General features: G+C 34.8%; 6 protein-coding genes and 1 pseudogene across 6 annotated transcripts, besides 5 other annotated features; 4 read left to right on the plus strand and 3 right to left on the minus strand. All coding sequences in view use genetic code 12, as the record gives it.

Annotated features, from left to right (window-relative positions):
• Positions 1–74: 74 nt before the first annotated feature.
• On the plus strand, positions 75–1,085 carry CD36_64440 (SNF1 protein-kinase interacting protein, putative; the record flags this gene model as incomplete). Its single annotated transcript, XM_002421109.1, has 1 exon — positions 75–1,085. The coding sequence occupies one exon, from the start codon at positions 75–77 to the stop codon at positions 1,083–1,085; it is 1,011 nt and encodes a 336-aa protein (XP_002421154.1).
• Positions 1,086–1,509: 424 nt separating this feature from the next.
• On the plus strand, positions 1,510–3,663 carry OPT8 (oligopeptide transporter, putative; the record flags this gene model as incomplete). Its single annotated transcript, XM_002421110.1, has 1 exon — positions 1,510–3,663. One exon carries the CDS (start codon positions 1,510–1,512, stop codon positions 3,661–3,663), a length of 2,154 nt encoding a protein of 717 aa, XP_002421155.1.
• A 398-nt stretch (positions 3,664–4,061) lies between these two features.
• Positions 4,062–5,663, minus strand: CD36_64460 (RNA binding protein, putative; the record flags this gene model as incomplete). The annotated part of the gene is made up of 1 exon (XM_002421111.1): positions 4,062–5,663. The coding sequence occupies one exon, from the start codon at positions 5,661–5,663 to the stop codon at positions 4,062–4,064; it is 1,602 nt and encodes a 533-aa protein (XP_002421156.1).
• A 298-nt stretch (positions 5,664–5,961) lies between these two features.
• Positions 5,962–6,969, minus strand: CD36_64470 (SWR1 complex subunit, putative; the record flags this gene model as incomplete). Its single annotated transcript, XM_002421112.1, has 1 exon — positions 5,962–6,969. The coding sequence occupies one exon, from the start codon at positions 6,967–6,969 to the stop codon at positions 5,962–5,964; it is 1,008 nt and encodes a 335-aa protein (XP_002421157.1).
• A 739-nt stretch (positions 6,970–7,708) lies between these two features.
• Positions 7,709–9,811, plus strand: CD36_64480 (dipeptidyl-peptidase, putative; the record flags this gene model as incomplete). The annotated part of the gene is made up of 1 exon (XM_002421113.1): positions 7,709–9,811. One exon carries the CDS (start codon positions 7,709–7,711, stop codon positions 9,809–9,811), a length of 2,103 nt encoding a protein of 700 aa, XP_002421158.1.
• Positions 9,812–11,934: 2,123 nt separating this feature from the next.
• Positions 11,935–17,469: a repeat region (RB2 region).
• Positions 11,935–24,567: part of a repeat region (core RPS domain consists of a single partial RPS unit of 1535bp; orientation FT antisense) that runs on past the window's edge.
• On the minus strand, positions 13,624–15,174 carry CD36_64490 (conserved hypothetical protein; the record flags this gene model as incomplete). The annotated part of the gene is made up of 1 exon (XM_002421114.1): positions 13,624–15,174. One exon carries the CDS (start codon positions 15,172–15,174, stop codon positions 13,624–13,626), a length of 1,551 nt encoding a protein of 516 aa, XP_002421159.1.
• Positions 17,470–19,004: a tandem repeat (RPS (RePeat Sequence) domain; single, partial RPS unit of 1535 bp).
• Positions 19,005–24,567: part of a repeat region (HOK region) that runs on past the window's edge.
• CD36_64495 lies at positions 20,590–21,145 on the plus strand (annotated as a pseudogene).
• Positions 20,590–21,145: a sequence feature (Similar to Pichia stipitis IDH1;~degraded pseudogene in HOK region of MRS).

Raw genomic sequence — 24,567 nt, forward strand, 5'->3', positions numbered from 1 at the left:
AGTGTCCTGGTTTGACACTTCTTGTTATTATTATTATTATCATTATTATTCTGAAATTCAATTTTTATTAGAAAATGACTGATATAGCACCTCCATCGGCAGCTACTCCTAATGATTATATATTGAGCTTGTCGCCTGAACAAATTGAACATGACCAAAAAATTGGGATCAAAGCTATTAGGTTATTTTTACAAAGTAAAACATCTTACGACGTCTTACCTGTGAGTTATAGATTAATTGTTTTGGATACTTCGTTATTAGTGAAAAAGTCATTGAATATTTTATTGCAAAATAATATAGTCTCAGCACCTTTATGGAATAACCAAACATCCAGGTTCGCTGGATTGTTGACATCGTCAGATTTTATCAATGTAATACAATACTATTTACAATTTCCAGAGAAGTTTGAGTTAGTTGACCAACTAACATTAGGCGGATTAAGAGAAATCGAAAAAGCCATAGGGGTGGATCAAATCGAAACAGCATCAATACATCCATTCAAGTCTTTGTACGAAGCATGTGTCAAGATGTTAGAATCAAAAGCTAGAAGAATCCCATTGATTGATGAGGACGAAAAAACTAAACGTGAAATTGTCGTTAGTGTGTTGACACAATACAGAATTTTGAAGTTTGTGGCTTTGAATTGTAAAGAAACGAAAATGTTATTGAAACCCCTCAAGAATTTGAGTGGATTAGGTGATGTGAAAAAATTATCTACTTGTACCATGGACACACCTGTTATAGAAGTCATTCATTTGTTGACTGAGAATTCTGTTTCCTCGATACCAATAGTTGACGAACAAGGGAAATTAATCAACGTATACGAAGCAGTGGATATATTGGCATTAGTTAAAGGTGGAATGTACACGGATTTGGATTTGTCTGTTGGAGATGCTTTGTTAAGAAGGCAGGAGGAGTTTGAAGGTGTACACACCTGTACTTTGAATGATAGATTGAGTACCATTATGGATACCATAAGAAAAAGTAGATTGCATCGTTTATTTGTTGTTGATGATGAGGGGAAACTTGTTAGTGTTATCACATTAAGTGACATCTTGAACTACATATTATTTGGAGAGGATTAGATGTAATATAGTCTGTTTATACAATGAAGTCCATATTATTTGATTCGGCTCCTTCAGATTTTTGTAGATTTCCGAATTCGGTAAAAAGTTCCGAAAGCATGGGAAGCAAGCAAGGAAGCGAGAAAGAGAGAGGCTTATCTTTGTCCAGAATTTATCGGATTCGCTTCGCATCGCAACGTTAGAAATTCGCAATTTCAGCTGACTAATCAATCAATCACAGCAACAACAAACTTACTTTACTAACCTTACTACTATTATCGTGCGCGCGGAGTTATTATGAATGGCCCCGAAATTTTTTTTATTGTACGTTTTTTTGCAGTGGATCATTTGCGCAAGTATAAAGCCATAGTTTTTTTTTTTTTTTTTAAGAGGACTTCTGCTTTTTCTTCTCTTTTTTTATTATATCAACTGGCTATTATTTTACATGATGTCACTAGAAACAATATCGAATAATGAAGGAATACGGCAGGGATCAACTAATGAAAGCCCTCACACTCATACATATCTAGATCAATTAGACATCCCGCAAATAACGTTGAGATCCACTATAGTTGGATTACTAATAGGTTCATTGATCCTTATATCGAATTTCCAATTTGGATTACAAACTGGATGGGTTTCAATGATGTCCTTACCAGCTGCCTTACTAGCGTTTTCAATTTTCAAGTTGTTGCCAATATCCATTGCTAAGAATTTCACCGATGTGGAAAATGTATTTGTCCAGAGTATTGCTGTTGCAGTAGGAACAGGTCCCTTATGTTACGGGTTTATTGGTATAATCCCCGCAATGGAAAAGTTTATGACTAATGAAGAAAGTGGGTTGGGCAGACCTTTGAATTTTGGGTTGGGTCAGTTAATGATCTGGTCGTTGGGACTCGGATTATTCGGGGTATTTTTTGCCATACCGTTGCGGAAGCAAGTTATCGTAAAGGAAAAATTACCTTTTCCATCTGGTAGTGCTACTGCAACTTTGATTTCAGTTTTACATGGAAGTGATATATATCAAGATAAAGAGGTGAGCGATGAAAAGATACTTATCGATGAAGAAGAAGAAGAAGGGGAAAATGGACTGGAGAATTTAACCCAACAATCATCAAAATCACGACTAATAACTGCAACTACTACCAGCATTCAAGATGATTATGATTCCAATATGAGATCATTAATAATCACATTTATAATATCAGCAGCATACACCATACTTTCATTTTTCATTCCTATTTTGAAAAAGATTCCTATATTCGGTACTTACCTATCATCTCACTATCTATGGAATTTTCAGCCATCTCCAGCATACATAGGTCAAGGTATCATTATGGGGTTACCAACAGTCTCGTATATGTTATTTGGTGCCATCTTAGGTTGGGGTGTATTAGCTCCATTGGCAAAACATATGGAATGGGCACCTGGAAGAATTGACGATTGGATAAATGGGGGACAAGGCTGGATCTTATGGATTAGTTTAACGGTGATGATTAGTGATTCCTTGGTGTCTTTTATTGTAGTGAGCATAAAATCAATTAATAATGCTTTAGAAAGTTTTAAACAAAGAAGAGATTTAGATCAATATCTTGAATTACAACAGAACCAACAAAATGAGTACTTATTACTGGATCAAGAGGAAACTAGATCGCTGACCTCGTCCAATGAAAATCCCGAAAATAGTACCTATGATGGCAAGAAGAATAAAGAAGATAGCAAATATACAATGGAAGTTCCTGAAAGACATTTAATTTCAACTAAATCGACAGTAATAGGAATTGCTGTATCTACATTGCTTTGCATTATTTCTTTGAAACTAGTGTTTGGAAATACAGTTCCCATATATGCATCATTAGCAGCAATTATATTGGCAATGTTCTTCTCAATATTAGGGGTAAGAGCATTAGGAGAGACTGATTTAAACCCCGTGAGTGGGATTGGGAAATTATCACAATTGATTTTTGCATTGATAATTTCAAATGACCATCCAGCGAAAATTTTGATTAATTTAGTTGCTGGTGGAGTTGCTGAAGCAGGAGCTCAACAAGCAGGAGATCTCATGCAAGATTTGAAAACAGGTCATTTAATTGGTGCATCACCAAAATCTCAATTTATTGCTCAGATATTGGGCACTTTATATTCCGTTGGATTGAGCTCAATCATGTACAAAGTGTACAATAGTGTGTACCAGATACCGAGCGAGATGTTTAGAATTCCAACTGCAGTGGTTTGGATCGATTGCTCAAGGTTAGTTACTGGTCAAGGATTGCCTCCTCACATCCGTGAATTTGCATTGGTTTTAGGGGTTATTTTCGGTCTTATATCGTTATTGAAAAATACTGTTTCTCCCACTTCACTGTATCATAAATATTTGGTTTATTTGCCAAGTGGAGTAGCCGTTGGTGTAGGTATTTACAACACCCCAAATTTCACTTTGGCAAGGTTTATTGGCGGGTTGATCTGTTACAATTGGCAGAAGATTGGTCCTAATGGTAAAATTGGTATGATTATATTCAGTAGTGGGTTGGTACTAGGTGAGGGACTTTTTAGTGGCTTCACTATGCTTTTAACTAGTTTGGGTGTTAAGCACTGGTAAATAGAAACGTTTGCATTGGTATTACATTTCATTTCATTTCAAATTTCATTTTTTTTTTTTTTTTTTTTTTTAAAGTTAAGTAGTCTTTTAATACAAGACTTGTATTTATTTATGAATTGTAGAAGTTTATCGAGATGGAGATTCCTTACAATATCCATAAATAGGAGAAACGATATTGTTTTATCAAAGTAAAAGTACATTAAGATACTATACAAATATTAGAATACAGATAATTGACTTGAATTAAACAAGCAGAGTAGCAATAAAATTATACAGAGTTTTCATTTCCTTTTTCTTTTTTATGGGTACGGGAATACCCATTGCTATTTCTCTCTCTTGATTGTTAAACTTGCAGAATGTACATCACAAGATACAAAACAGTCTGACACTTTATCAGCTTAACGGGTGTTTCTCTCTCTATCGGCGTTAATTCGCTGATTGATCAAATAAATAGCAGTCTGAATAGAGTTCAAGGATCCCGTTAGAGTTAACTTTCTGATATTAGTCATACCTTTACCTCCACCTAACATCATGGATTGTCCCTTATCCGGCTCAATTTTAACATATGTACAAGCACTAGTTTCTCTGATGTGTTTGATGTTGTTACCCCCTTTTCCAATAACAGACCCAATACTAGAGTTGGCAACAAAGACATCCTGATTATATTTATCTTGACCTGCTTGAACAGGTGGGGTTGTTATAACTTCTCCAACTATCGTATTTCCAAACTCATCGGTGTATTGGTTCTGTGGAGGTACATTGATCGAGGGTTGCATACCAACAGGTGAGATAGCATTGGGGTTTGATGTTACTGGGGTACCAAAGTGTTGAGGTTGAACTGCTGGTTGAAACATCATGGAGAAATTGTAAGGACTCTGCTGGTGTTGCAGATGGTGTGGTGGCTTACTGAATGGTGGTAATTTAGCTTGATAACCCATAGGATTGTTATATGAATTATTAGGTGGATGACGCTGTCTACCTCCAAGATTTTGATGATCTGTTGGTTGATAATTAGCAGGGTTATACAACACAACTTTATTCTTCTTCAATACCTCTTTGTGTTCAAGCATAACTTGGGCAATATAATAAACAGCAATGTGAATAGCATCTCCAACACCCATAACAGATAATACACGATCAGTAGAGTATGGCAAAGGATTTTCTGCTGCTTTCAACTTGGCTGCTGAATTTTCTTCAATTTCTCTGAATTTCAATCCTTGTTTTCCAATAATAAACCCAATCATAGGATGGGGTATTAATAGTTTTAAGTTGTACTGCTGTGAAGTAATACTTGCAGGTTCATCCTCTGGTTCCTCCAAAATGACTCTGGTAATTAATCCAAAAGCTCTAGCAACATTTTCTGCTGGACCCTTCACAGCAACAATTCTTTCAGGAACTCCCTTCAAGTTTTCACTAACGGTAATTCTTACATTTGCCTTCTCTCTTAAATGATTGATTGTTTCTCCCTTTCTTCCAACAATTGTACTAGCTTCCTTGACGGGACAATACATTCTCAATTGAATAAATGTAGGATCATCTCTATCACGATGGTTGGATACTGGCTTAGATGAGGAAGACGAAGCTGTGTTTTGTTCATCTGCATGATCCAGCTCTGGTGGTACGTATGCTGGTTCAAGAGTTTCTTGAGTTTGATTGGCGTCTTCATTCGGTTTGTCAAACTCTTCAGATTCGGTCTCTAAATGGCTTGTGCTGTTGTTGGTAATAATGGGGGCAGTCTGTTGTAGCTCCTCCTCTTTATCTTGTAAATCTAACTGTTCGCTATCTAATGCAATTCTTTTGATCGATGATGAATTGATGGTATCATTGCCTGAATGACTGTTTGCTGATTGTTCATTGCCTTCATTATCATCTGCATCTTCATTCTTCCTCTTTAACGTAGAAGTAACATTGTGGTTTACTGGTTCAATTGGAGGTGTTAAAACTGACTCATCTGGAGTGTCCACATGAATATTGTTTGTATTGTTTGCGTCGTCTGACATGTCGTACTTCTGGTAGGTATTCCCTTATGTTCCACTTTTTATTTTGTTATTGAACGCTAAGTTATTGTTTTTTTTTTTTTTTTACTTTTTTCTTTGACTGTGAAGGCTTTGAAATAATAAAAATTTTCGCTGGAAGGATTCAAAATTAAGCTCCTTTTAAGAATTTATCACATATACACTACTTTTTTGCTTCTATTGTGTGGTTTTCTTTACATGATATAGTTCAGACAAGAACAACATTATACAATCTACAAACAATGACCCAATACGGGAACATACTACTATTCTAGACTTTTACTCACTTCTGTAGCAATTGTTGATTCCGTATTTTTTCTTTTTCTTTAGCTTGCAAGTATAAATCATCCCGCTTGGAATTCATTCTGTTTATGAAGTCTTGTTTATCCAAGTAACCAGCTTTATTATGAATTTTCAATTCCTCATTAATATTCCTCTTATCAACAAAACTGGCCCAATCTAGCCGTGATTTCTCTAGAGTGGACAATTTCATTTTTTTGCTATTAGCACTGACCGATAAAAACCTATCTATCAAAGATGGCCTTTTAAGTTTGATGCGTAGTTCCTTTGTTTCATTAGTCACGGGGTCCGTTCTAATCACCTTGACTTGAGATCGTCTATAGGGGATATCATTGTCCGAATTACTGGAAGAAATATTGCTTGTCGAGTTTAAGTATGCCTTGGCTTCTTGTGAGTTTTCATCAACGTATTTTGTTTCTGTTATTAGCTTTCCAGCAAATGTGTAATTGATTTGGATTTTAATCTGTTTTGGACCTTCAAATTCATTTTCATCTATATTCGACTGTTGTTGTTGATTATTTGCCATTTTTTCATTGTCAATATTTAATTCTTCCAGGTTATCTATACTTGGACTCCCAGTTTTCAAATTTTCAAATATCGAGTCAACATCGATAGTCGACTGATCCTTGACAAGTCCTGTTTTCGAATCAACCTCAAAATTTCCAATAAATCTAGATTGATTCAGTAGTTTTTCATGAAGTCTTTGAGATCTAGTTTTAATTTGTGATGTACTTGATTCAATAGTAGAATAGTCAGGTATTTTGGATGATTTTTCATCTTTATATCGATCATTGTCTTCTTCCTCGTCACTGGAGACACCACTTGCATTATCTGCTTCATTTTTCTTTTCAGGGTCGTAATCTTCATCCTCTTCGTCGTCATCTTCACTATCAATATTATTTTGCTTACTCTCTATATTATGATTCCTTCCGGATATTGTATCTTCACCTGGCAAGTGTTCGGTATTCTTATTTATGTTCTGTTTTGCCATCGATGCAATCCCTTTTTGTGTTGAGTTCTGCTTTATATTTATAAAAGTAATTCACTTAGAAGTCAAATTCTTGGATAGGCTAAAAAATAATGTACGTAGCTTTGATTGTTTTCAATGTTATTTAGTTTGGGAAGGAAAGAAAAAAAAAATAAAGAAGCAATTACATAAAAAGTCCTCGGTCGTGCCAATTTACTATAAGGCGCGGTAATTAGGCGTAAGCAAAGACTTTTGCCACACCACAATGCGGTAAACGGCGATTCCGATATGTGAATCCGTTCACTATATACTTCTCCGGTTTTGTTACTATCTTTGATATATTTTTCACCAATAAACATGGATTATGGTCAGAAAAGTTCACCTGCAAAACTATTTGTTGGAGAATTAATATGCTATGTAAGAAGAAACGGAGGTTTAATTAGATTAGTAGATGTTTCTACCAGAGTCAAAACAATTCATTTTTTTTTTTGCCGTCTGGGTTACACTATTCAGTTAATGTGTGTATTCTACTACAAGTTTATTATACGCCCCAATTTTTTTTTTTTTTTTCAAACATATTAATCCCACTTTCTCCAAAATCATATAAAACAAAGAACAATTGAAACTTAATTGTTTTTCTTCTTCTTTTTTTTTTTTAATATTATTATTCGTTTATTTTCTTTGAAAGTTAAATTCACAGTTCTTCAATTGCTAGTAGTATCGTCATTCCATTTAATCCCACCAATATCACTTCTGAAAAACAATGTCCGAGGTGTCCAATAAAAATCAAGAGAATAAGGAATTATTCTATGCTGATATCGACGCTCCAATCGTTGTGTTATCTGCTTTAAAACATTTTGAGGCATTATCATCCAAGAATGCTAAAAAGTATGCCCATTATTTGTCAAGGGCATCCTTTGAAGGAACAAGAGCCGTATTAAGATCAGTTTCCCCAGAAAGTGAACCAATTTATGATATGATTTTAACTATTCACGGTAAATTGGGAACTCCACAATCTGTCGAAGAGTATCAACAAAAATTGGCACCATTGACCAAACAAGATGTTCAACATTATTTGGAGTATACCTTACAATTTTTGGATAATGCTGGAAACTATAAATCATTTGGAGACAAAAAGTTTATCCCCCGTTTAGAACCAGAAACTTTTGATAAATTGATCAAAATTGTCGACGATACTAAAGTTTCTGAGTTATATAACAAGGTCAAAGAAGCATTGTTCAGTACAGAAAAGGGTTTGTTGGGCTATGCCGAATCTGGCCATTTATCCAATTACTACCCTAACAGTGAAACTATAACCAAAAAAGAAATTGATCTGGTTAATCAGTTACTTGCTGAAAACGGTATAATGCCAGAAAATACTAGAGTAGAGAAGAAATCTGATTCTGAATTCACAGTTCATGTTGCATCTTCGGAAACCACTAACAAAACAACTTATTACCCAAAAGACAAATTAACATCCAAGGATGGTAAAATCAATGTCACTTTTAAATTTGGTGATCATCATGAACAATTTCAAAAGATAGTTGAAAACTTAACCAAGGCATTACCATATGTTGCTAATGAAACTCAAGAAAAATTACTCACGTATTACATTGAATCATTTTCAACTGGGTCAATGAATGCACACAAGCAATCACAAATTGAATGGGTCAAGGATTTGAAACCTGAAGTTGAGTCCAACATTGGTTTTATTGAAACCTACAGAGACCCATCTGGAGTTAGAGGAGAATGGGAAGGGTTAGTTGCTATGGTGAACCACGAAAGAACTGCTAAGTTTAGTAAGTTAGTTGCAAATGCCGGCACATTTATTAAAGAATTGCCATGGGATAAAATTTATGAAAAGGATACTTTCACTCCACCTGATTTTACTTCCTTGGAAGTGTTAACTTTTGCTGGTTCAGGAATACCAGCAGGTATTAACATTCCAAACTATGATGATGTCAGATTAAACTATGGGTTCAAGAATGTTTCTCTTGGTAACGTATTGTCTGCCAACCCCAAAAATCCTAAGCAAAAAGAAGTTATCACATTTATTGGAGATGATTTACAAGACGAATTCAAAAAATGGCGTGACGAAGCTTTCGAAGTTCAAGTTGGTTTGCATGAATTATTAGGTCATGGAACCGGGAAATTATTACAAGAGACTTCTCCAGGAAAATTTAACTTTGATAACAAAGATGATAGAATCAAGTCATGGTATGGACCAAACGATACTTGGAGTTCATTGTTTGGTACAACTTCTGGATCATATGAAGAATGTCGTGCTGAGTTGGTTGCATTATATTTAATTTTGAAAAATCCAGACCAAGTATTCCCTATTTTTAACATTGGAAACAAGGATGATCAAACCATAGTCAAATTTATTTCTGCATTATTGATGATAAGAGCTGGTTTAATTGGGTTAGAATTTTGGGATCCTTCTTCTTCTAAATGGGGACAACCACATATGCAAGCTCGTTTTGCCATAATGAAACAATTGCATAAAGCCAACGTCTTTAAATTTGAATATTCGAACCCAGATTATTCTGATTTGGAAATTGTGGTTGACGCATCTAAATTGGACGATGGTACTGCTGTTGATGCTTTGGGTGAGTTCTTATCTAATTTACATATTTTCAAGAGCACTGGTGATGTTAAACAAGGGTTAGAATATTATTTGAACAAATCACAAGTTGATCCAGAATATAGCAGATTTAGGGATGCTGTGTTGAAACAAAAGAAACCAAGAAAGATGGTCATTCAAGCTAATACTTTTTTCAATGAAACCACCGATGATATCGATGTTGTTGAATATGAAGAAAGTGAAATTGGTATGATTCAAAGTTATTACGATAGAAAGGTTTAGAGAACTGAGAATATTGTTAGTAAATAAAAACAATTATACGTTTTATGATTTTTGATCTTTGACTTTTAATAGACCAGATGTTTATGATAAACTGTACTGTAAAAAAATTAGGGACCAGACCTGTGTATGGAAAATGATATACTTTCTGATTCACAAATTCAAGCTTTAACACAACCGAACAGCAAGATAAGTTGACCACAATGTAAATAAAGTGTACGACCGCTTTATATATATCACTGCATTACTGGTTATAGGGACTATATTTCCAATAGTAAGTGATAGTCCCCCATTCAACAATTACCTAACTTGTGGCTATTTATTAAAACATGTGATCTTTTTTGAATGATCATACTGCACCTCAAAACAAGGGTTCAGCTATCTTATCATTTTTTATCAGCCTTGCCATGGCCATGGATTTGCACTTGACCTAGGGGTTGAGGGCCAGTTTCAAGGGCTATGTTGCTATCTAACTGCCTCTAATTGTATATAAACAATTCCAACACCTCAACACAACAAAACAGTTGAACTGGTCTTGGAAACAATGTCAATTTTACCCCTTCTCCTTGATCGTACCTTTGGCTGAGGTAGAGCACTGGCAGCAACAACTCAACCAGTCTTAGGACCAAATTGTAAACTGGCCTGTAACATACTCTGGTTTGTTTACCAGACGATAACCTCGGAACTGGACTAGACAGCAGGGCCAACTATGTTGCCAGTGGTGAATCTGGACGCAGTCATTACAACTGACTGGTACCCATCAACCTTGGCTTGTAGGGCGGGCAAGAGTACTAGCCCTGGCTCCCAGTATTGTTACCAGGTTAGCCATATTATGGGCTCTGGCTTTAGACCCATGCTCTGGGATTGGCCATTTCCCTTGAGCTTAGGGACACCGGCCATTGACCCTGGCTCTGGCTCTGGCTCTGGCTCTGGCTCTGGCTCTGGCTCTGGCTCTGGCTCTGGCTCTGGCTCTGGCTCTGGCTCTGGCTCTGGCTCTGGCTCTGGCTCTGGCTCTGGCTCTGGCTCTGGCCCTGGCTCTGGCCCTAACCCCAACCCCAGCCCTTGGTGGCACTGACTTTGGAACTTGTTGTTCCCACTAGCCCAGCCTTTCTGGCCAAGGGTAGACCCGTCCCATTATGTGTGTTGGCGCTAGAGATGGTACAAGTGTTGGCAACCGGCACAACCGTACCCCAGGATAGGATCAAACCGTCCCAGCGGTGGCTCTCGTACCCCCACTTTGTACCTAACGCCCTGCTTATGAGAGATGCGCTGCACTATGGGAAGAGTTTCGAATCCGTGGATCACCAACTACGTCTTCCTCGGACCTACTTCTTCCTCCCAAATAGCACCATTCATAACATCGTATCTCCTATCCCCCAGAATATCGTATCCTATACATAATATACAAGTAATATATATCAAGACCTTTTAAGCTAGCACACAAGGTTTTATAATCAGCTTTTGAAGACCAATATAATACAGCAGCAACTTATTATTTGTTTTTATCTTTTTTAATTCTTTTTTATATTCTTTTATCTTTTTTGATCGTTTTTGATCTTTTTTCTATTTTTTCATGTCTTATATTATACTTCTTTATAGCTTGTTTTATACTCTTATGTCTTTTTTTATATTTGTTTTGCATTTTTGCATATTTTTTATTTTGTTTTTGCATTTTTGCATCTTTTTTGGTTCCTTTTTTATTTGACAGTTTGATAATATATAACATCTTTTATAAATTATTTGGTAATACCTCAGTAATATTTTGATTCAATAGTGAATGTAAGGATAGGTTTTAATTATAATAGCAGCTTCAGCAGGGAACTTCAATTTCTAGGGAAGCTTGTATTTAATATTAATTGGACAGTTTTATACGTGATTGGACAGTCAGTTTTAATTTCTTCTTGACGTAAATTTATGACTAGGGAATAGTAATATCAATTTTCAAATCTACTTCAGGAGTCTAATAATATAACAAATCTATTATGCATTTTGTTTTTGATTTTTTATATTTGATTATTTTTTTTTTTTTTAGGTTTTGATTTTGTATTTTTTTGCATAATGTGCTCCAACAAGTATTCAAACAATAGGTTCCAGGCAAGTTAAGAGAATCAGTTTATAGAATTGGCTTTAAAATCAACATGAGGAGTCTTATCTGATATACCATTAGTTGTACTATGCGTCTTTTTAATTTGTATTTTTTTTTGATTTTGATTTGCATTTTATATTTGTATTTGTGTTTTTAACCGCATATTGTGCTCCAATAAAAATTCAAGTAACAGTGGAAAGAGCCTTGGTTATTCATTTACTTTCTGAATGGACATGGATTTCGAAACACGCTTTAGGAGTCTTTTAATTTATAACAACAACTTTATTATGAGGTTTTTTATGCTTGCTTTTTTTTTTTGTTTTTGTTTCATTTTTTTATTATTTATTTGGTTTCTTTTCCTCATAATGATGCTCCAATAAATATCCAAACGATAGTTTCTCCCTGCATGCTTTGGATCTGCCATGAATGGATGTAGTTTCAATAGCGGTTTCAGGAGACTTGTTTAATATGACAATACTTCTATTATGTGTTTTTTTTTTAGTATTCTTTTCATTTTAATTTATATTTTTATATTATTGATTTGTTTCTTTTCCACATAATGATGCTCCAATAACAATCCAAACAGCAGCAGTGAATAGCGCCATGGTTATCCATATTGTTACCTGATGATGTCGATTTTGTTAACCGCTTGAGGAGTCTTATTTTATATAACAATAACTCTATTATGCGTTCTTTTTTTGTATTTTTTTAATGTATTATTTATATTTTTATATTTTTGATTTGTATTTTTAATCGCATAATGATGCTCCAACAGGCTTCCATATAAGAGATAAGATTCCTGGATGAAATGGATTTTGAAAGTTGATTTTAAATGAAAAGAAGAAAAAAAAAAGTGGTGGAAAGTTGCAAAAAAAAACTGGCGCCAAAAGGAGTTTATATAGTTTTGTAAATTTTGTCGCAAATATAAAGAATTATTTAGTGTAGCAAATCAAAGTTGGTTGCAAAACCTTTCTGTGTAAAGTTGAAAATAACTAGCAGCGGCAAATTTCAAGTAAGGTAGAATACGCTTAATAAACCTATTTGTATTCATTAGAACAGCATTTGAAGCAGATTACAGTGATTTTCTTGTTTAGAAAGCACAATAAAACAAAATGAACTGATCATACAAGATTTAGAAAAGTGAAGTTTAGCAGTAGTAGTAATAGTCAGAACTATGACAGGTATCTAGTGATTCTATAACACTAGAGCCATGTCTTCTGAATAGAAACAATGAACCCTTGAACGTTTCAGACCGGCTGTTGAACTAGCATGGTCGTATGAACAACCCTTATACTCTTTAGTGTATAAATTACCGCCAAAGCTGCAATGACTTTCATATCACCCACAAATAAGATATACAAAAATATGGATGTCTTTTAACGTATGGTGTATCACAGTATCATTCACAATTTAGTTTGAAGAATCCAAGGAAGGTCAAGGGTATCTGCAACCATTTGAAACAAACAAGCATCGGTCCATAGATGTGAAAGATACTGTACTGACAAAACAGCAAACAACTACCTCTTGCTATACAATAATTTACCACAAAAGATGTCCATTCTTATTCTTGTAAGTGCATATTTCCAAATACTGGTGATGATAATAAAGCATTCATTAGTTTGTCTCATGTCCGTTATTTGACAACTGGAGTAGTCAATCATGTTTGTTTAGTGAAGTAAATAATGTAATAATACTAGTCATTAATCTCTTCATTATAAAACAGTCACTTCTATGATATACTCGACAATATAGCCAAAGTTGAAGTGAACAATTCATTACCAGTTAACTCATCACTCTCAGTATTCCCTAAAAATTGAGATGGCTCTCTATTCCCACTTCCAATACCCTGTTCAGTAATAAAAACCTTGCGAAAAGATACAAGTAAAAGATCATCTATTCTAGTAATTTTGCTTCCATTCTGATTTTTCATATATAGTTCATTCAAGTGAATTTGCAAAGGTTGAAATACACTTAGCACGTAAAACCTGATATAATTATTATAATATCTCCATGCGTTCAATATCAAAGTTTGTAAAGATACTTCCGATGGCTCGGCAGTTTGTAAGTTGTGACTCAATACTGTCATCAATTTCTCAAACAAATTTGATAACTGTCTGTAATCAAAGTCGTCCACCTTAGCACGGCCCAAACTTGATACACTTGATCTTGTTTTCAGTCTAAAACTTTTATCGTGATCTAATGGTGCTCTTTCATTGGGTTGGTGTAAACAAAAGCTCTCTTTCACAAAACTTGCAATTTCTTCCACATTTGCATTCAATATTGGACGCATGCTTACCTTTCGACCAGAATCGGATGCGGAAAAGGATGGGGTGAATAGTGGTTTCAAGTAGTGATAAAGGTTCGAATATATCTTACTATCTTTTTCGTGATCTAATTCACTTTCATATATGCCCAATCCAACTTCTGTTTGGTGATACTTGTTTAACTTATTCTGGATAAACAGATCTGCTGGCACAAGCATTTTCTTATGAATATCCAAAAAAGAACTGTTTGTATGGTCCATATTAGTCTCTCCATCTTCAATTGAAATATTTGGGTTGATGAAATTATAAATCTGAGCTAGTTCAGGATTGCTGATTATTGAATTTGAGCTGTTTGAGGAAAGACATAAAGTTGTCTTGGATACTTTTGACAAGTCATCGAACTTACTGGACAAAGGTGTCGTGCCAGTCGCAACCAGATTGGTATCTTGCTGAAAACTGCTGCCATTGTGATGAGATCGATGAAACAAACTATGAAATGTGGTACTCATTGGCGAGCTCATTGAGTTCTTTCTTGACTTATTCACCTCATTCAGCAGATTACCAGTTACTATTTTCCGAAACGAAGAGTTATCTTCACTTATTGAGCTACTGGTATCCAAAAACAATTCTGGTTTACGACTGCTTTGATTCTTGGAAAACTTTAACTTCTGGGCAATCTTCAACCTATTGCCACTCTTGCTTGATTCAGATGGAGACGCAGATTCTCGAAGTGTCTTTGGGGAGCTATCATCATCGCTTGGAGAATGATAAATTGAAATGTTAGATGACGACTTATTTCTAGTGAATAGCCTGGATAAAGCATTGCTAGTTTTAGTGGTTGAGTTAGTTAAGTTTGATGAAAACGAGGTGTTCGTATTTAGTTTTCTCAAGGTGTTGAAATCGACATTAGCAATTTGTGAACTAGATGGAGCACCATGTATTTTTGTTGATGATGAGGCATTCGATTGTTTAAATATCGATGAACTCGGTGATTCTTGATTAGGAACTTCAGACATTGTGTAATACTACTCAAGTTTCACTATTTCAAGAATGTTTGAATAAAGTAGTGTGGTGACTGTCAAGCCTTGTTTTCTCCTTATAAATGATTCAAATTATGGAATTCTAACAAAGATTCACGAAGGGGATAGTTGAATTAGTAGTGGTACATGCTTATTATGAAATGGTGCCAACAAAAAGCTCATCTTCAAAGTTGAACTCAAGTTTTGACGAGTCTCTTTTCTATTTGGCTGTTATACGCGAAACCAGTTGTCGTGGATGACACAATACCATTGTCAGTACTTTCAACACGGTTCTTATTTGAAGTGCATATCCATTCAAAACTGTGCAAGAATGAAGCTTTACAATGAGTGTATTAAAGCACTTTGGATTAATAAGATTTCTATGTCTTCATTGTGTATTCTCGTCCATGTTAACCGTCTAAAGTTACAGTTATTTGATTGTTCAAGCTTTTTCTACTTGAAACTTCCCCTATACGTTTAGTTGAGGAGAAAGAATGTTGGGTGATGTGTAGGAATACCCACTCGTGTCATAGCTACGATCAGTCTTTATGACCAACTTAAGTGTTGAGCGTAAATGTACAAATTAGTGTACCTCCAAACATTATTTAATTCAAGGCAATTCCGAGAATTTCTGAGTTGTTTATATTTCTCAAATTCCCTCGTCAAAGTGATAAACCACCACTCCTATTTTATTCAGAGTAAGCTTATTTCTGTACAACATTCCCTAGTTGGCGTGTATCTTTCTCAATAGTAGTAGTTATGTTAAGAGTTTTCGTGTTCACTCAGGTGAGATATTCGTAACGTAGATTACACAAAAATAATTTGTATGTCGCGTTTTTCTTGATAATCACCAATGGTGTTTTATAAAATTGTATCTTGCACGATCAATGAAGAATACACCAGAAGTTAGACAATTTGAGCTACAAGTCTTAATCAAAGTTATCTGGTGTGTGTCCAGTAATATCAGAAGCTATTGGAGATACTTGGCTAAGTAAAATAAGTGTAAAGTCTGGCTTTCTTGGTGATTTGTTTGGATTAATTATTTGCAACTACCAATTTTGTGTCACATATTTTTAATTCTACATTTTTTTATATTTTGCAAAAATATTGAGCCAAACTTTACTTCAAACTTTCTACAATAGTTGAATTTCTAACTCGTTGTGTCTATTTCCTCTATAACACCTCCTAAAAAGAACCATTCAACTGTTTGGCTATTAAATAACATTACCATCAATATTTTGAGTCCACAAAGGTTCATTTTGATATTCAAATATGGCCATCAAATACTTGTACACGTGAGATAGTCATACAATTTGAGTCATTGTCACGAGATGATTAAGAGTCATCCATGCCTAAATGGTTAAAACACTACTAATGTTATGCACTACCTGTGGCCATCACACGATGAATACGTGTACTTTTCATTTCCTAATTACGTGTTTGTTTACATTTCCTCTTCCTCTTATGAAACGCGCAGAAATATATCATCACGACAAACATTCATCCCTTTTGACCCATCACATTTCTCTTCCAAATAGTCCAAACTACTGAAACCAACAAAATGGTAGTATTTCACTTTCTTATAATTTATAATAGCTAACCCTGCTAACCAGTTTCAGGCAATCAGTGTGTATATAATTACCAAGTGACTCACATACTCAGAAGTACTAACTGTTTTCAGATATAAAGTACCAGCAAGTTCTTTCCAAATGAATTAGAATAGTTTATTCTACCGAAATATTTTGGTCATTTCCGGATTAGAAACTATTACCACATACCTTACATCCAAGGAGGTTCCCATTTATTGGAAATTCATATAAATCAGCATAATGAAAACCACTGACACACATAGCACTCCCATTGAGAGACAACACCTTCGAGATGATCCACATATAGAAAGAAATCAACTTGGTTTATTTCCACCTAGATACACACACTAAAAACTCCTGAAACATTTAGGATATTTTCCTATTAATGACAATTTCAAGTTAATTCACACACAAGAAACTACTCACTACTTTCAGGAACCAATTGCTAGTACTTTATTTCTAGTTAGAACTCTTCAAGGTATTTCAATGGGTCCAATAATTTGGAGATGTGGCATATATATTGGTTTAATGCGATATCATTATGGCTACCAGAGGGTTATTTTTGCACATACTTCTATTCAAACTAATTACAGTTAAATTTAAAACTCATGCTGGATATCACAGAATCATAAATAGACAACTTAGTCGTTAAATTGAACCAATTTCACAAAATGTAAATTATGTAAGCACACCTGTTAATTCCCTTATAAAAACGGCCTTTTTTATTGTAGCATCTCTAATAATTCGCCTACCTCAGTCACTGTTTGTGTGCATAATAGAGATTTGTCTTGGCTTCAAAATGGTGTTGGTTTGGTCGTTGTAGCGCATCTATTGGTCGAGCAGTAGTCAAAACTAAAATCGGTGTGTTTCTTAACTATGGCCAAAACGGCCTTTTTTGTCCCACAGCTTTCATCTAAATAGGTTTTCAAACAGTATCTAACGGCTTTGGTACTCACATTTTGTGGTTCCAAATCGGCACTAGCCTTACCATTTACTCGTCTATACTCGATCTTCTGTCAACAATAAACCACTATTTTGACCCTTAACTATGGCCAAAACGGCCTTTTTTGTCCCCCAGTATGCAGTTGGATACCGTTTCTAACAGTTCTCATGGGGTTCGTAGCCATAACACGTGGCTACAAATCGGCACTAGTTTGACTTTTGTAGCGCTTCTATTCGTCGCCTTGTTTTGACTGGACATAACTGCGATTTCCTTAACTATGGCCAAAACGGCCTTTTTTGTTCTACAGGTCCTGTTTAAAGACCTTTTTCAATGGCTCTCTCGGTGTTAGTAGTTACATCCTGTGGCTACAAATCGGCACCAGTTTGATCTTTGTAGCGCAGAAACTGGTAATTTGGTGGCTCGCGGATCAAAATGGTTTTTTCTTAACTATGGCGAAAACGGCCTTTTTTGCTCTACAGGTCCTGTTTCAACACCTTTTTTAACGGTTCTTTCAGTGATAGATAGTTACATCCTGTGGCTACAAATCGGCACTAGTTTCACCTTTGTAGCATCAATACTCGTTGATCCATTCTTCGCCAACCAAAACACGGAGATGGACCACCAAAATATTTTCTTTAATAACTCCTCCAATTTTTAGCCGATTTAAACCAAAGTTATACCCAACAATCTAGATTGATGTCGGTTCAAATCGGCCCTAGTCTGGTCTTTGAAGACGTCCTTGTTCACCAGTAATCGCTGTTTTTCCAAAATGCCCTGCGCACGACTTTTCTGGCCATCTCGCACTTTTTGCCCTCCAACAATGAAAACACCATTGATCAAATCAATACTCTCGGTTCCAAACTCCATAACCTTCCTCTACAAATCGGCACCAGAGCCCCCAAATTCTGACTTCAATTCGTTGATCTACAGAAAGGGGGTGCTCTTAACTATGGCAAAAACGGCCTTTTTTGTCCCAGAGAACATGCCACAACTGATCTTTGGATCGGTTATGACGGCTTTAACAATGTTCATGTTTGGCTACAAATCGGCACCCATTGGGCAGTTTTACTGCTCCAACTGGTTGTACCATTACAAACGGAGTTTACGAGCATGCTCTTAACTATGGGCAAAACGGCCTTTTTGCTCATACAGCTCCCAACTAAATGCCGCTACTAAACATACTCTCGGTTTCAACAACCACAACTGTAGCCTACAAATCGGCACCTGATTGGCTCTTGTAGCACCCCTCTACCGCCCACACTTCAATTTCCATCCTTAACTATTGCGGAAATGATTTTGTGGTGTTTTTTTTGGTGGTCAATACCCTAGGATTTGGGAAATATCAATGTTTCTTTAATACTGGGTGTGGTATACTTGATTTATTGTGTTTCAATTAAGCTTATGATACTTCTAGACTCTGCCTATCATGTGATAGTAATAACATTATGTAGAGATGAAAACTGATTATTTTATTGAGAGGTGTAATATTAACTATGGGGAGGTGGTAAGTTGGTAGCATATTTGTTAAAATCGGTGGTGAAATATTTCAATCTGCAATATCTCACTCAATTTTTTATCGATCGTTTTCAATCTGAGATTGAGGCTTGATTGATAATTAGGCTAGAAAATGGGAGGTCTGGGTGTGCATGGGAAGAGTATTGAGTGTGTTATTGTGTCCTCTCTGTTGCGTCTCATCCTTCCTAAGTCACGGAGTTAACATGCAAGTATATGCAGAAAATGCAGGAATTTGTATGGAAAAAGTCACGTGACCAGGTCGGAGTTAAGAAAGTCGTGTACCCGTGCTCAAAATACATACAAATTTTAGGCAAATTCGGACATAAATATGCAAGTTTCATGCAAGGTTCGGAACTTATTTCTCCCATGCATAATGGTTTTTACTAGGATTTTTTTGGGTATTTTTCTGGCGTCTATTATTTTTTCTCAAGCCTAATTTCTTAGAATCTTTTCTTACAACCAATTTCTTACAACCTTTTCTTACAACTTTTTTTTTACAACCAACTTTATCAATCTCATTAGTACACAACAAGTTATATTGAAACACCTCAACTAGCACAACATAAATCATTCAATCAATTGTTTATTCAAGTTTAGATCCCTATGAGAATGTATGAATAGTTCCATTGACGCCATGAGTTGTAATTTATTGTGATAGCGGTTAGTGGTTTCCAGTTTTGTTTGGCGGGATATTAGACTTAACTACTTCAATCAAGAGAATGAATAGGATGATAGTGAATTAATAATGTTTGAGAGTTACAGAGATACTTAGTCAAGGGCGTCAAGTAATTATTGGTCATTTGTTATTGTATTGCTTTTAAAGAAGTCCCCATTATTTTAGACGCTGGTCGGTAAATCTACCTAATAGCCATATTTCAATGAAATTAATAAATGTACAATGGAAATGTACTTAGGATTAATGAATTTAACAGAACTAGCCACTTTTGGTATTGGTGTCATAGTCATCTACTGGGTTTAGTTTATCAGTTGTTATCATGTTTATGAAAATGGGTTTAATTATTTTAATGAGTGAAGCTGGATAGTACTAATGGTTAAACAGATTATTATTTACTAATTGATATGGATGTTTATGATGCACACCTAGGAATCGTTAAATGAATAAAGAGTGATTTAATTCTCATTATTAGAAGTCCAGGATTATGAGTGAAACTATAACAAGTTCTTCCTATTGGTTGTCTCAAAGCAGTAATTGATATCCCCAACAAGTATTTTATTGGTGATCAATTTTTTGACTTTTGGAAAAGTATAGATTCTTGATTAGTTGCCATATTTGGAACATCATGATTGATATCTTGAAATCACTTTAATTATTTTATTAGAGATTGAAATTTGCCAAATCATTGATTAAAAAAGGAATTCGATATTTAAGCTTCATTAGTTTTTATTAAGAACATTCCAGGTGTTAAGAGCATTTACGATGATATTGATTCTTCCTAAATCAGTGAATATACTGAAGGTAAATATATTGGGTTGCAACATCAATCATAACCAGATGTTGTTGAATTCTTGAACATTTTGACAAGAATCAAGTCTGAAAGCGTTGTCATATTTGCTTTTGGTTTTGCTTTGAAGAACAACAAAAAATTGGTTACTGGTATCCAAAAAGCTAACATCATGAAATTAATTTGTTAAGTCAAGCTGTTAGAGATGTTGGTCAAGGTTAGCCAGGTATTGACGTAAGTTATTTCATTGTCGATAATATTTTTATACAAGCTTTTGCCAAACCAGGACAAGCTTATGTTGTCGTCGCCCCACCGTGCATGGTCGTTACTTATCCAGCATTAGTGATGCATTAATAGATGGTTCAGGTTTGGTTCCAGGTCTTAACTTTGGTAGAGAATATGCTGTTTTTGAACTAGGTTGTTGTCACCTTGGTTTACATATTAATGGTAAGAACTCAGAATTGACTTAATGGTAATTCCCAGTTCATGGTTCAATTAACCTAATTGGTTGTGAGCTACAGATGAATAATAAGACAGTTTATACTAGGAAGTCTGAATTAGTCATTTTATTGGATTGTAATGCGTTTCTTAATAGGATGTGCTGTGGTCAATATCATTTGGAACTTCCATGTTTAGAGTCTAATGTCCCACTTCATAATAATCTTTTGTTGTTGTACTGCTCCTATTGAGGAAACGTCGAGACATGAACAGAAGCTTCTTGGGGAATTACTTACCACTCAGCTAAGTTTCATATCCTCACCCTTGTTCATCAACAATTAATTTGATTAGTTGTTAATACATCAACTAAAGTATTGAAGTGAATGGTTGTTCTCATCACAGAATTTCATTAAGGGCAAGTGAAGTGAATTCAACTAGTATTAACTTATTACTGGTGTGTAAGCTTGATAAGGTAATACTATATACATGTTAAGTTGGTTATTGTCATTATTGAGTAATATGGTTATTGTTATGTTGAACTGATTAAGGAAAATCCAACCAACTATTATATGCCATTGATGCATTAGAATTAATCCTGTTTAAAAATTAAACTCAATGTGTGTTAGGGAGAGACAAGTTGGATTATAAGTATATGTGAGAATCCCTTTGGGAGAGTCATCACTGGAAGTTGATTGCTGTTTGGTTACATAGAATTCAACATTTACTACTACAATATAAATTCATAGTTGTTGGTAGAATGAAGTATGGTTGGTCAGACTAAAATCAATCATATTCTACTAATAATGCAGGAAACACTTATCATCTTATCCACTGAGCAAAGTCAAGGGAGTTGGGTGTTAACTGTTCTTGTACTTATTTGGCAGAGTTTGTATAGAGAGCATAAATATAGGACCTTTGGTTAGCCACGTACAAAGGAAAAAAAAAAAACAAAAAAATTTTCTCAAGCATAAAAATAACTCTTACACATCGTCCACTCTACTTTCTTCTGAACTACATCATCAATTAATCAAAATGGTATACACATTTGAAGATATATAAAATAGTATTGATAAAATATATTTCATTCTGGTGTTGTGTATCAACAGTCAAGTGAAAATTGGGTATTCCAGATCCAACAATTATAGATGGCATTAGTGGAGATAGACGATGGGCAGTTTGTTTTGATTATGAACTATACCCTCTGCTAATGGTCAAAAAAGAAGTACTCATCAATTTTTCATTGGATATTAATGAAGATGATATATCCCGTTCGTTCATCAAGCTGTCTTGGAAACTGTCAAAAATCCTGTGGAGATATATGGGAATACTCGTCTAAGAAGTTCTAGAAAAGCCACAAGATTGTTACAACATTTAAGAATTGTCCGTTCATAAAGTTTTAGATGCATGGCTTCTATCGGGAATGCCTTTGTTAATTATGATACAATTTGTGATGAATTTGATTTCCCCAAGACTTCTTGTGTATGGTTGAATTTTAATGAAGAGAACACTTAATTTCAATGAAAACTGGTTTACAATAGGAAGGCCAACAGGTTTGTCATATTGAGTGTCTATGGGATAAGAATCATTGTTATTGGGAGTTTAAACGAAGATATGGCACGTAGTGTTGAAAGTGTTAGTGCTAATGGGGTAAATATTCTACTGGCTATCATTTTGTCAACTGGGTACATTTTATTATTTATTGTTTCCTTTTGCCAGATCAATCAATATGGTTTCAGTATAATGTTTAAGAGCATATGGAAAATTGATGATCTTATATTTAGTTTGATCAAGAGTCATTCACTACTACCTTGTGTATTTGGTGTTACTTCATGCTTGGGATTTAATTCGTATTGGAAACACTATAAAATACTAATTGATATTTCAACAACAAGAAAGAGATTATGAGCAAAATATTGAAAAATGAAACAGTTTATTGAACTATTTGGAAAATAAGGATATACTAAGTTGTTTTATAAAAGTATTATGGGTGTTGGACAAGTGGCTGGATTAATTTTTATTTTATTGCGGTAAAGATTTAGAGTTTTCCCTAAGTATCCATAATTCAAGTAATACCAACAAACAGATTTCAATGGGGAACTTATCGTATGCGTCTACATCAGGGCATGTCAGTCTTTATAGACTATCAATATGGATAGTTGTGTTGGTTTTTTACAAATAGAGTGCTTGAAGACAATGGAAAGAAATGAGAAGCAGGATACAAGACTACCAATATCACTTCAAACAAATGCTCTGACAAGAAATGAACCATCGGAAAAGAGGGATAACAACGACAATCGGATTCTGATTCTAACAATGATAGGAAAAGTATAAAGATGGTTAAACAAGACGACAATAACAAATCGTATGACTCAAATTTCATTGCTGATTAGAACATTACTGACATTATACATATTGTGGAGGGTGTTAGTGTCTTTGTTTGAAGTTAATGTCTACTACTTGCTACTAGTCAATTGAGACAATTAACATGTGTTTGCCACTTTTGCTTCATTTGTGTTTAGCAGAAACTATATCTTTATTTTCTCAAATCATAAATAATAGCCACTAGGTTGCATGATTGCTGCTCTTTCGTTCTCAAGACAGCTCTGCTTTATTTCTAGAGAGTGCTGCTGGTCTTTTTCTCATTTCTTATTGTCTACACTATGTTTGTACTACCAGCTTGGTAACCAACCACATTGATATTAATACAACTAGCTAAAGTATTACACAGCAGGATAAATTATGATTGTGATTATAATAAAGCTTGTTTTTTATGGTTCAAATGTACTTTCGTTATATTGATCAACAATTCTGTTATTATTTGATGTCTAAGTATCTGCAGGTTTCGAACGAAATCCTCATCTTTGCATACATCTATGTCCTCAAAATACAATCGGCTATAATTCACCCAGTATTTGAGTTATATTGAAACCAATGGTATTATTGAAATCAGCGAGTCATTCTCCATCATTTAATGTCATCAAAAAAAATTGGTCAGATTTTTACCTATATATGAATCATACCCGGCTAGACTGATGTAATTTATTTTTTTTGCAAAGCACTGCTTTTACTATGCATTTCTGGAAAATCAAATTTGCTATAACTCACCCAATATTTGTGCTACGTTGAAAATAATGACACCATTGAAATCAGGAGCTCATTTTCCATTAGTTAATGTCATAAAACATTAGGGTCAAATTTTTGATTTTGGTGGGAATTTTTTTTTGGTGGGTTTTACCTTCATTCTTGGTTTCTGAAAAAATTTCAAAAAATTTTCAAAATTTCAAACTTGCTGACTTAAGAGTTCGAAAAAATTAAATTTTGCCATAACTCACTCAATATTAATGCTACAGCGGAACGAATAGTACCGTTGAAGTCAGAATTTCATTCTCCATCATTTAATGTCATAAAACATTATGGTCATATTTTCACATACATGAAGTCT

The sequence above is a fragment of the Candida dubliniensis genome, chromosome 6, assembly GCF_000026945.1.
Source record: "Candida dubliniensis CD36 chromosome 6, complete sequence".
NCBI classification, from domain to species: Eukaryota; Fungi; Ascomycota; class Pichiomycetes; order Serinales; family Debaryomycetaceae; genus Candida; species Candida dubliniensis.